Genomic DNA, 13,174 nt, shown 5'->3' on the forward strand with positions numbered 1-13,174 from the left:
TGTCCTCATAAAATCAGATTTGGACTACGCAATCTCTATAAGGTTCCTTTTGTCTGGAAAGTTTTGATTGTAAAAAATTGGGTGAGGGTGGAATTACTGTATTCGTTATCACTGTGGAGAGCTTTGAGCCCCTCCTATTGCTTCTTTACAAAATGTTGTAAGGCTCTCATTTTTTTTTTTACTGTTGAGGAAACTGGGACAAACAGGTTAATTGACTTGCCCAGAGTCATACAGTTAATGCCTGAGACCAGACTTGAGCTCAGGTCTTCCAGACTGAGTTGTCTCTAAATATATTTTTCAGGAGTGGAATTACATATATAAGGCTATCTTTTTAAAAGGGCTTCATTGTGTTCTATTTATATGGGGAAGGATGAGCTAAATCATAACTTAGTTCTTCATATTTTTCTTTTTGTTGTGCTGTCAAGCAGCATTTAGCTTTCAACATCCCTCTAACTCAAACTTTCAGTCTCATTCTAGGCCTTCTTCACATCCTTTCTCCAATGAATTAAAATTTTTTCTTTATTTGTTGTACTACAGAGCAGCTTTCTAGTGTTCATTAGAATGGGTTTCATCTATGATCTGAACTTGCCTGTGGCACGTCCTTCCTAGGTTCTGGCCAGGTTCTTCTTCAGCTGCTCCTTGACCCCCTCCTAGCCCACAGTCAGTGGTATGGGGTTCAAGGACTTGAGAATAGGTATTTCCTATTTGAGTAGGGGGCAAAAAAGGTGTTACATTTGAGTCAGTAATGGAGCAGTGTACTAAAATCATTCTTGTCTAAAGGTTACCAGCAAACCTTAGCCATTTAGATATCTGAAAGAGTCCATATCCTGTTTTCTGTGGTTCTCTCCATAGCAGCAGCCCTTTGAACCTATTGGTATTATTTTAAATGTATCATTATAATGAATATAATTATATTCATCATAATGAAGGTTGAGTACCTTCTTGTGCCTATGTCATTGTATTATTCATTGGGGTCCTCGCTGATATTTTAGTTGTTAGAGAGGATGTAGGCACAGATTAGTAACTGAGTCCCAGGATTGCTTAGGGTACTTTGAGGCTAAGTGATCTGCTTGGTTTTGCAAAGCTGGCTCATGTTAGAGGTGAGATTTAAAGCCTTTTGATCTTCTTTGCTCCAAACCTAGCATTCTGTCATGATGCTGTAGCTCATTCAGAATTCACGAATTAGGGTCCCAGTTTTGTTGCATACTGTCTGATCATGGGAAAGTGCTTCTTAGAGTCTTAATTTTCCCATCTGGAAAATAGGGACAATAATAATAACTTAGAAGAGCTGTTGTGAGGAAGGTGCTTTGTAAATCTTTCAAATACTACATATAATTGTTTGTTGTCTTGAATTATAACCAGCTTGGTTATCTGGTTTCCTAGCCTAGAACCCATTAGGAGTAATAAACTGATAGGAAAATTTTGAAACAAGACAGAAATAAAAGACGTAGACAACTGTAAAGGTACACTGGTCACCACTGATGGTGCACCCATTTGTGCCAGACACTGGGGCTGCAGAGATGGAAAAGAACAAGAGACCTCTCCTCAAGGAACTTGCAGTTTAATGGGGGAAGACTGTAGAAGGCCACAAAGCAGGAAAGGTGCCAGATAGGAAAGTGTGTTGGTGAAGTTCCAGAAATCCTCATGTATTGCATTAAGAGCATGAGCAAAATACTTCCTTGATCCTCATAAGAACCCTGGGGGAAAGGTACTATTATTATTCCCATTTTGCAGCAAAGGAAACCAATTCTGAAAGTATAGAGGTGACTTGCCCCAGGTCATATATCAAAGGCAGAATACTAACTTGAATCTTTTGGATCCCAAAGAACAATATTTTGACACTGCCCTAAACTGTCCCTCTATGAGATAGTGACCCTGTGTGATGAAGAAAAGTGCCACATGTTTAATATGCCCTAAGAAGGCAGAAAAGAATCCATCTGTATTGAATTGTTTCTGCCATAGAGCTACTTGATCAAATACAAGTCACTTCATTCTGAGAGCCTTCTTTTTCCCAGTTGATTCTTGACTTTTATTATCGAAGAAGATCAAAATGACATCATAGTGTTTGAGACAAATTACAATGTGTCCCGACTATGACTGATGAAATCAATCCAAGTTCAGGGCTCAGAATGCTCTACCACAGATTGGGCACAAATAGTTCATGTGAACACCTGGGGTGGGTACTCTAGATTTACTAATGTCACGTTTCCTTTGAACTGCTTCCATTCTACCTTCCTCATAGAGTGCAGCACCTGCTCTGATGAGGGCATGCCATGCTGGGTAGTCCTGTGCCAATGTCTCTCATGCTGCACAATCAATTCTAAAGTCCTTCAGTGAGACCTTCAAAGTGTCTTGGTATCACTTCTTCTGACCCCCCTTGTGAACTCTTGCCTTGTGTGAGTTCTCCTTTAAATAATAGGTTTTTTGACAAGTGTACATCTGGCATTCTAACAGTGTTCCAGCCCATTGTAGTTGCACTCTCTGTAGAAATGTTGGAATGCTAGGTAATTTAGCTCAAGGAAGGACCTCAGTATTTGGTACCTTCTTCTGCTGGGTGATCTTCAGAATCTTTGAGACAATTTATTTTTTATTTTTTTTTTTAGGTTTTTTTGCAAAGCAAATCGGGTTAAAGTGCTTGCCCAAAGCCACACAGCTAGGGAATTATTAAGTGTCTGAGGCCAGATTTGAACTCAGGTACTCCTGACTCTGGGGCCAGTGCTCTATCCACTGGACCACCTAGTGCCCCCCCCCCCCCCCCCCCCCCGACAATTTAAATGGAAGCGATTCAGGTATCTGATATGGTGCTGATCTGGTAGACTGTCAAGGTTTCACAGGCATATAACAATGAGGTCAGCACAACGGCTCTGTAGACCTTCAGTTTGGTAGTCTAATACCTTTTCTCTTTCATGCTTTCTCTCCCTCATTTTCCCTAACTAGGACAGATAGTCAAATTTCCATGTTGGGAGGGTTTTTATGAGGGATTCAAGATTACATATGCAAAAATGCTAGATCAGTGTGAGTAGTTACTGTCTAAAAACATTCAGTCTTTGCTACCTTGAACTGGGTCAATGAGATGTTTCTGAAGTTTATGGGGGATATTTCTGAAACTTTTAGAATATGTTTCTGTCTCTGGAACATGTTATGTGAAGGTAGACATGTAAGCATCCAATGATCAGGGTTGCTGTGTGAATAGGCTACTTGAGGTGGTTCTGTTTTTTTTAGGAAGTTTTCCCTGCAAAAGGTCAACTGACACCCCTCTGTTGTTCTGAGTAACTAGACCCATGCTGTGGTAAGACTGTGTCTGAGCACTTTGTTCCTAGGCATTCCGCCCAAGGCAAAAAAAAATTTGAATCCTTGAAGAAATTGGGTAAAAAATTTTTTTACCACTTTTAATATTTCAAGCCCAAGATTATCATGTGTTTCCATATTATCTGTCATTAAGCTTAGTTGCTTAAGGGTATCTTTAGTAAGCTACATAGGTGGCTCAGTGGATGGGAATGTTAGACCTGTAATCAGGAAGACCTTAGATAACTAGCTTGTGTGACCTGGGCAACTAGGCAAGTCACTTAATCTCTATTTGCCTTAAACTACTGGAGAAGGAAATGACAGACTCCTCCAGTATTCCTTTTTTTTTTTTTTTTTTTTTTTTTAGGTTTTTGTAAGGCAAATGGGGTTAAGTGGCTTGCCCAAGGCCACACAGCTAGGTAATTATTAAGTGTCTGAGGCCAGATTTGAACCCAGGTACTCCTGACTCCAGGGCCGGTGCTCTATCCACTGCACCACGTAGCCGCCCCCTCCCTCCAGTATTCTTGACAAGAAAACCCTGTGGATAGTATTGGTGTGTTCTGGTCCATGGGGTCACAGAGAATTAGACACAACTGAGTGATTGAACAATGCCTTTGGTAAACACATATACAAATTAATTTGTGTTTTTTAAATATAGGATGTCAATTTCAGAAATAATCTTTTTTTTCCTTTTCTGAACTGCACTGTTGCTGGAAAAAAAAGGTATATGGTGACATTTAGAATCTTGGTTCAGGCAGGCCTTATTAGGAAACTGGATATTCAAACCATTCTCTTAGGTGTTAGAAGATATAACATAATGTTCCTTCAATTTAAACACACATTTAATAACACTCTGTGTTTAGTATAAATTAGTTCAAATTTACAAAATCAAAAGGTTAACCTCAACTGTTTGATGAACTAGAGTGAGAAGTGTCACTTTGGTCACAGCATTTAACTTCTCTGATTCTAAGTTTCCTCACCTACAAAACAAGGAAATTTGACTAGATAATCTCCAAGATAACTTTCAGGTCTAAATCTATGGATTATACCTTTTCATAGGGATTGAAATTGATCAGAATGTGTTTTGGGAATATTTAAGTTCCCACTAAATTTAATATGCTGAATATTTACATGTTCTCTTCCTGCCTGTCATTATCTTTACAACTTTCTTATCACTTTCTAATTCTTCTAATAATCCCCTTTAGAAGGGTCTCAAATTTGTACTTTCCTGTTCACTTCCAAAGCTACCAGTTTAATCTAAACTTTCATCAGAATTTTCACTATGATATCAAAGACAGTATTATTCAGCAGTCACTTACTTGACCAGTTATTTGCGGAGACTTCTCTATGTGAGGGATTCTTTGGATACATAGAGTTCCCCACCTCAGGGAGTAGACAGTCTTGCTGATTCACTAATTGTATTTCCTTAACTTTTTGAGATCTCTCCTAGAAAATTAGCCTTATCAAATATCATACCATCAAACTTTTTAAATATCATACCATTCCCTTGCTTAAATAAATAAATGTTTTAGTACTTTAGTGAATCTTGTAATTTAATAGACATAAGTAGATTTTCTTCTTGGTCAATTTGGATTACAGCTCATTCATGCCATCTGACCCTGTATGATTTTGTCCATGTTCACACTAATAAATTCTGCTCAGAAACCACACGCACCTACCATGCTATATATTTTCCCTGAATTATGTTCACAATTTTATAGTACTAGTATAGCATTTGGACTCTTTAGTGGATTTCTTTCTGGTACACAAGATACCCTCAAATTATGGTCTTGATTCATGAACTGATCCTAATGACTGCCTCTTGTATTCCACCCACATTCAATTTAGGATTCTTACCTTTTCTACTTTTGCCTTTTAGTAATGCTCCCTTCTAACTCCAGATCTAACACTCTTTCTAGTGTACCACATTAAAAGAGGGTTTTTAAAATTTTGGATGTGTGAGGGTTTGGGGATTTTTTTTTGGAGCCATTTTTCTTTTCTTTGGGATTTTTATGTATATTGCTTGTTTATTGAGGGCACAGAAGAACCTTATTGCTTCTTATCCTTTCAGTCCGACATCTTGGATCAGTTCCCTGAGATAAACAATTATAAGTTAAAAAAAAAGAATACTAAAGTTATTTACAGTGGAGGAAACAGCATAAGCAAAGACATGGTAGAAACAAGTAAGATATCTATGAGACAGAGCAAAACAGATTTGGGTAATGAAGAAAGGGAAATTGATTTGAGAACATTTGAAGGTAGATTGAACTAGACACATATATAGATTTTAGAATGTAAGCTAAATAATTTATCTTAAGGCAATTGTCTTTCACAATTTCTCATTTGTACTTGGTATTTAAACTGTATATGAATAGTACTCATCAGTATACTTTTCATTTAAATGGACTGGGGAGCTGGGAGGAATATATTATTTCTAATATTAAACTGCTGTTAAATTGAAATGCCTTAAGATTAGATGTTAACCCAGCCAACTGTACAGGTTTGGTTAAATCTAGAAAACAATTGAGAATCTTTCCTTGGCTTGAGAATGGTTTGAGATCAGGTAACTATTGTAGGACTTCTTCACAGAAATCTTTTGATGGCATCCATTTGTGGAAGTGTCAATATAAATGACATTATATAAAATACATGTTCAGAAGCAAGCACATCCACAAAGACATATTTTTGATGGTTCTTCTCTGACTTCTCACCCTGTAGGGAGCGGTACCCAAAGGCAATGCTACTAAAGAGTACATGGAGAGTCTGCAGCTAAAGCCTGGTGAGGTGATCTACAAATGTCCCAAATGTTGCTGTGTCAAGCCTGAGCGTGCACACCACTGCAGGTAGAAGCTTATGGGGACTTGTGGGGTGTTGGATAGCAGTCTTGACTCTAAGGTGGACAGGTGATTTCAAACTCCAGTGAGGCCATCAAAACACTGTTTCTTTGAGAAAGATAAAATACAACTCACAAACAATTTAGCTTCTTAGAATTTTATTCAAGAATACTCTTTATTCAAGAATTAATTTACTCAAATAGTTCATAAATTTTCATGTTGAAATTTCAAAAGTAACTAATAGCTAAAATGATATTAAAGCCAGTTACCTAGATAACCCTGAACTTTCTGTGTTCATGAAAGAAAATGGCTCAGCTCATCCCCATAGTTAATTTTCTTTGACTTTGTAGTGCCAAGTTATGATGATTTTAATGGGGGAGTCACCAGAGAGACTTGGAAAGGTATCAGATCAAGGGTTGTACTGAACTGCAGTTATCCACAGCTAACATTAAATTGTTTAAACTTCCTGGATATAGACTGTCTGAGTAACAAGGGAGACCATGAACAGGGTAGTCAGAATTCTGAATTTGTATTGAGGAGACCCAAATTCCAATTCTGCCCTACTATCTATGAGCCCTGGAGCAAGTCATTTTTACCATTGAGATTCAATTTCTTTGTCTGTGGATATGTGGTTAATAAAGCTAACCGGGAGTCATTTCAAAGAATTGTTGTAAAGAAAGTGCCATAAAACAAATGATTATGCCTTGACTTTGGGCAAAACACTATTGTTCCTTGGGTCTCAGTTTCTTCTGTAAACGGAAGATGAACTAGATGATTTCTATCATCTCTCCTTTGGATCCTCTATCATTATCATTGTTTGCTGAATGGTCTTAGGAAGGTTGATAGTCCTTGTACTGTTAACTAAAATGACCATATCCATGTCCATCACTCAGCTGAAACTGCCATCTCTAGAATTACAGATGGTATCTTATTGCCAAATCCATTGGCATCTTCTTAATCTTCACCTTCTTGACTTTTGGAGGATTTAACATTATCAAGCACCCTTTTCTCCTTGGTACTTTTTCCTCTCAAGTGTTTTATGATGTTGTTATCTCTTGGTCCCTTTCTTCCTGATTGCCTGCTTTTCATCTTTGCTAGATGATGGTTCACCTAACTATCCTTCCAAGCCTTCTCTGGGCCCCCTTCTCTTTCTGCTTTCTTGGTGATAGCATCAGATGTTACAGGTTCAGTTATTTATTTCAGTGGAGATGTCTTAGAGCAGTACATTAGTATTAGTATTCCCACACAGCTAACTAGCTGTCATCCACTACAAGTTCAGACTTAGTCCTTACCACAGTCTTTACCAACCACTCTTCCAGTCTCCCAAGTTTGGAGCCTTAGTCTTATCTACTCCCACCTCTTCCTCTGTCCTTGCAATGTTAAAAACACTTATATTGCCACATGTCTTACATCCATCCCCTTTATTATAAAATACTTAGGGCCACTGCTGTAGGTCAACTCCATAGCACCTCTCCCCTAGGGAGAGGTGGGAGCCTTTTGTTTCGTTTCTCTTCCTCTGTTCTTTACCTTCTTCAATTCATCCTCCACCCAACTGTCAACTAATAATTTTAACATAGATTTGACTGTTAAATTCCTCTTGTTCAGCCTAGCCCCTTGTTGGCTGCTGGTTGCTACTTTAGTCACATATACCATATTTCAGTTTAGCATTTTCACAATCTGTTTCCAGTTTACCTTTTTCAGACTTACTAACATTACTCCCTTTCACAAAGATTATGTGAATGTTATATTTACTGTTGTAGTTCCTTGTTCAGGTTTTCCCATCTATTTTCTCCATTCTTTTGTCGAGGCTGCTGTCTTCTGTACTCCCTTCTCCCTTGCCTCTTGGAATATCCTGGCTTTGGGGCAACTAGGTTTACCCAGTGGATTGAGCACCAACCTTGGAGTCAGAAAGACCTGAGTTCAAATCCAACCTCAGATACTTAATAGCTATGTGATAAGTCATTTAAACCTGATTACCTCCCCACAAGAAAGAGAATTTCTTGGCCTATTTCAGAGGTCTTCAACATATGCTTCAACATAAGACCTTTGCTGATAGTCTCATCTGTTAGTGCCCCTCAAATTAAATAGCCATTAATCAGTTGACTGTTAGAACTATTTGAATGGGATGTTTTATGCAGAAACTTGCAAATGTTATTGAATGGTGTGACCTGGTAGTCGTCTTGTGATTACAGATATCTAGCTTTATCTTTCTTTATATTTATATGTTACTTTAATAATGTTAATACACTTAAAACTGAGAGACCTGAAAATGACTTTTAGCCCAATAATAACATCCTTTAATATTTTAAGGTTTACATAGTTCTTTTCCTCACAACTCCCCTATTAAGTAAGCAATGCTAGTATTATCATGCTGCTTATATAGTTGAAGAAACTGAGGCTTCAGAGAGGATAGATAGAGGATTGGAAATATTGCATACCAAGTCCCCTGACTCCAGGCCCACTGTTGTTATGACACACTGCTAGATGACTATCTGAATTCTAACTGGGAAATTGAAATTATGACTGTCTTTTATTTTTTAGCAGTGAATCTATCACTAAATTCTCAAATCTGTAATACTCAGAAAACAGTCTACTATAAAATACTTAGAAAATATACTAAAGCAATGATTGGTAGCCTTTTGAACCCAGCAATCCTGCTGTAATGCCCCAAATTTCAGATATCCCTGATTAATAGTTGTATTGTTAGTAATTGTCTATTACAGAAATGGTTAATGCCAGAAGGCTACTATGAATTCATTATACTTCATCGATAACAATAATATATTTTATCAATAACAGCATTTATGTTTAAAAATGACATGATATAACAAGTGTGAGGTCTTTTGAGATGTGAGATTTTGTGTAGTCAGCATCAAAATAGCAATGCTTGATACACAGACCTTTTTCTGGGAATTCCAGAGCTCATGGGTTGGAAGACATTGCTTTGAAGAGATTTAGCTATAAATATGTATGAATTGTTTTTTGCATGACTGCAGTATAGTAGGAAATCCTGAACATAGATATAGAAACAGCCACTTTGAAATTATTCTGACTATGTTACTTGTTTTTTCATGTTAGATCTGCTTCCTACAATTCCCCCTCCCCCTTGAACCCCAGCTCCTAATTCTAGGCTAGAACAGCCATGACTGGCAGGGGTACAAGTTGGGGAGGGAGATGGTTGATTTCCCCCGTCACCACTTATTATGGCCAGTATTGTCTTAACAATATATTCTCTCCTTTCTTCCAGTTTTTGTTAGTGAGTTTTCTTTTGATAGATATATGAATCTCCAGTTCTTTTTGTGCCCCAAAGAGGCTCTGCAATCTTCTTGGAGTCTGTAGACTTATATTTTTAAGTTCGGATCCAGGCTATTCTGTTACTCTTAAGCCAGATTCCTCTTTCAGCCTTGATTTCCTCACTGCAAAAAAAAAAAAAAAAAAAGACAGGATAACAGTTTGGGGACTGCTTTACCTCCCAGGTAAATTCTGTCTTTGCCAGCTTTTAAGGACTCAGCATAATTATCTATATACACCTTTGTCTTCCCTCCATAATGAAAAAGGAAAGCGAGGAATCATTGGTTAAAAGCTTTGGTTTTCCAATTGTTGTGACTGGGAGGAACTAGAAAACCCCCCCAAAGGGAGAAGGTCTTGCTACAGAAAGGGAAGAAGTGGTGAGACTTTATTCTAGTCCACAGTGATTACCAGGAATGAATGAAATCTTGGTGAGAAGTCTTGGGATAGGAGCAGTGACCACTCAAGAGCTAATCCCTGGTCTCCTCTGAAGAAAAGAGACTTGACTCTCAACAGAATAGTGTCCGTTCAGCACCTTGGACCCCACCTTCCCTCAGAAACAGTACAGGGCAGTGGGGAAGTTGGGACCCTTCCCTCGGAGGCAGCTCCTTGTTATCACTAGAGCAGTGCATCTGAGTGAGAATGCAGAGATGGAAAAAAGACTGGGTTTCTTTGTATAAACTTTATTTTAAATTGGTGGGATTAGTTTTTGATGTAGTACTGTTATTACTTTAGGTTTATGGTCTGGTCTCGGAACCCCACACATACTTTGAGAAACATTTCTTTATGTTCTGAAGTTTTTGAAACATGACCTGTTTTGTAAATTGGCAACTTCATGGAATTGTTGATATTTCAGTTTCTCCTTATTTTCTTTACCTTTTCTTTTTAGTTAATTATGTTTTTACTGATTGTCTTCTAAGCTTAGAATATCAAAAATAAAAATTTTAAAAACTTCCTTTTTCCAGTATTTGTAAGCGATGTATTCGGAAAATGGATCACCACTGCCCATGGGTGAACAATTGTGTTGGAGAAAAGAATCAGAGGTTTTTTGTGCTCTTTACTGTGAGTAAAAATTAAATTTTTGATGGTTTATGGTGATTATAACTTTTTTTTGATAATAAATTTTGCTTTTGGTGTGTGCATCTTTCCTAGGATTGAGTCAGTTCTTTCCTAGCTCTCCTTCCCAGGGAGGCCCAAATTGTAGCAGTTGTGTGACTGCTAATTATGAGCAGCATGGATTCTGTCTTAAGCCTGGGTCTTAATGATATCTCTCATCATAGATCAGAAATACTTGCCTTCTGTTCTTCTCCACAGAAGAATTTTTCTATTGTGACCTTGGTGTGCTAATAAATGTCAAACTTTAATTTTAAGGATTAAATTTTTCTTAACTTTCATCAATGGTTAATGCATTCATTTTATTTGACACTTGGAACTGAATTGAAAGAAAACTTCCTTCTACTTTTTCTCTTACCCAGATGTATATAGCCCTGTCTTCAGCTCATGCTCTGATCCTGTGTGGATTTCAGTTTTTTTCCTGTGTCCGAGGGCAGTGGACTGGTAAGCGGATACTTGGGTGTGTATAAAAAATTGTTTGCAGAAATACAGAAATAGAGCATTACCATAGTATTGCATGTACAAAGAAACAAAATATTAAATTCATTGGCAAACACTTTAAAAAGATACATTTAGGTTTTAGGAGAGCATCTTTTGTTGTCTCTGAATGCTTTTCTAGGAGGAGATTGTCTTTACTTCATCACATCAACTTTCTATCTCTAGGACCTTTACCATCATGTGCATATTTGGCTCTTTGGGTTTATATAATTTGCTTTTGTCTAGATAGAAATTAGCATTATTTTCTGCCACCCCTTAGAGGTTATTCCACCAAAAATTTCTCCCTTCTTTCTTAGTTGATTTGTTTAAAAAATTTTTTTTAATATTCTTTACAGTGTTGACTTGTAGGCCTGCCCCACTTTAGTAAAATTTATTTTTCTCATCCTCTTCCTCTTGCCTTCTTTAGCCACATACTTTTTATTTAAGCATATGAGTGTGGGAGGGCATATATGCAGTGTAAGTAGTGTGAGAGCTTAAATTTAGTCCTCTCAGGCCAAATTGCCATGATTTTGTCAAAGCCATGCACTACATCTCTTAGTATTCTTAGGCAATTCTCTTATACATCCAGTGATTGAATACAAACGACTTAGTGCAGATTTATGATCACTACTGGAAAAAATACCCTGCAAAGCATTTATCTAGTAATATATATTATATGTATTCAGTGAGTATTCCTATTTGTTGAAGTTGAGTGTTGTCATTAGATGCAAATAGTAATATAATTACTGCTTCAAAATTACTAGCTATGATTGAAGCTAGATGTCATGTCTCTTACTGACTTTGTTCAGGAACATTTTAGATTTTGTGTAAGATCTGAATGATATCGTTGATGAGAATGACCTTGCAAATGAGAGCAAAACTAATATTTTTTTCCTAATCACCTTCACTATTAGGAGAGATAGCAAAATAAAATAATTATTTCTTTTACTCATTGTTATCTTTTTTGTTTCTTTTTAAGAGTAAGAGACAGGAAATCCATTTTCCTTCTTTGGAATAAGATCTGACACTAAACTATTTTTGGAAAAATGGTTGTATGGTTTTTCTCTAAAAATTTCAAGAGAAAGACATTTAGATTTTCTTAAAGCCTACCTTAAGCATTTCTGTGGAGAAAGAAGAAATTTTGTAGGTAAATGACATACAATCGTATTTGTTAGAAGAGAGCACTGAGAGAAAGAAATAGTAGCTTGAACAATAAAAAAATCATTTATACTGTTATTTATAACACTCAAAAAAAGTTGCATAATAACTAAGGAAGAACTGGAAAATAGTCCAATTTTTCCATTCTTTCCCCTATTCCCTCAACTCTGGTGAAGATTCATAGTATTAACCTCTCAGACTGGTATTAGAAATGCCAACCTGAGCCACACTCCCTTCCCTGTGTGTCTGGCTTAACTCTTCCTTGGGTGAGTTAAGGGGGTTAGTTAGGGTTGGTAATTCTGATTTTGTTTAAAAGGCATTTCCTGGTGGATGAATCAGGGTGGGGAGAGGAGAGACATCTCCAAGTTACTGAACTGAATTGCTGTCCAAGGATGCAGTGGTCTCCTCCGCTCTCTCAAACCTTTTCTACGGGCTTCTGCTGAATTGCAGGCCGCATGCAGTTAGTCAACAGAGGAGGTGAGAGCTAACTGTAGGGAGAGATGAAAAATGCAGTCTGGGCCACCAGGAAACAACAAACCTTCTGGGCTGGAACTATGAGAAAGTCCTGAACGTGCAGACACTTCTTAATATGAGAAGCAACAGAAAGTATTAGACTTTTATTTTGCCAGCTTTCTCATTTAGAGCCCAAATGTGGAAGAAATTGAAAAGTAAAAAAGATTAATTTGTTGAATAAACAAAATTAAGCATGTATCATGTATGCCTATAGTTTTGAGTGTGTATGAAATTTAATAATTTGTTTAAAAGAATGACATAATAAAAATGACTATTTTAATTGACTCATAATTTAGAATGTGAGCATATATATATTACATATTTTTGGTTTAGAGTGAGCTGTAAATCACTTACTTTCTTGGTAGCTCAATGAGAGCTACCTTGAATTAATTACCAATTGAATTAAACGATTGCCCAATTATGTTTGCTGTATTCTCCAATTTTAAGGCTAAAAATTATGTTCTAACTCACAAATGGTGATGGTGCTCAACTGCAAATTGGTTTGC

General features: G+C 37.1%; 1 protein-coding gene across 1 annotated transcript in view; it reads left to right on the plus strand.

The window, feature by feature from the left end:
* Window positions 1-13,174, plus strand: part of ZDHHC7 (zDHHC palmitoyltransferase 7) — a 48,062-nt gene that overhangs the window by 28,483 nt on the left and 6,405 nt on the right. Inside the window, exons 4-6 of the mRNA XM_074201897.1 lie at window positions 6,004-6,128; window positions 10,373-10,469; window positions 10,883-10,964. Coding sequence (XP_074057998.1) covers window positions 6,004-6,128; window positions 10,373-10,469; window positions 10,883-10,964 — 304 coding nt within the window. The remainder of the gene's footprint in view (window positions 1-6,003; window positions 6,129-10,372; window positions 10,470-10,882; window positions 10,965-13,174) is intronic.

This window comes from Macrotis lagotis, chromosome 1 (genome assembly GCF_037893015.1).
Source record: "Macrotis lagotis isolate mMagLag1 chromosome 1, bilby.v1.9.chrom.fasta, whole genome shotgun sequence".
Lineage (NCBI taxonomy): Eukaryota > Metazoa > Chordata > Mammalia > Peramelemorphia > Peramelidae > Macrotis > Macrotis lagotis.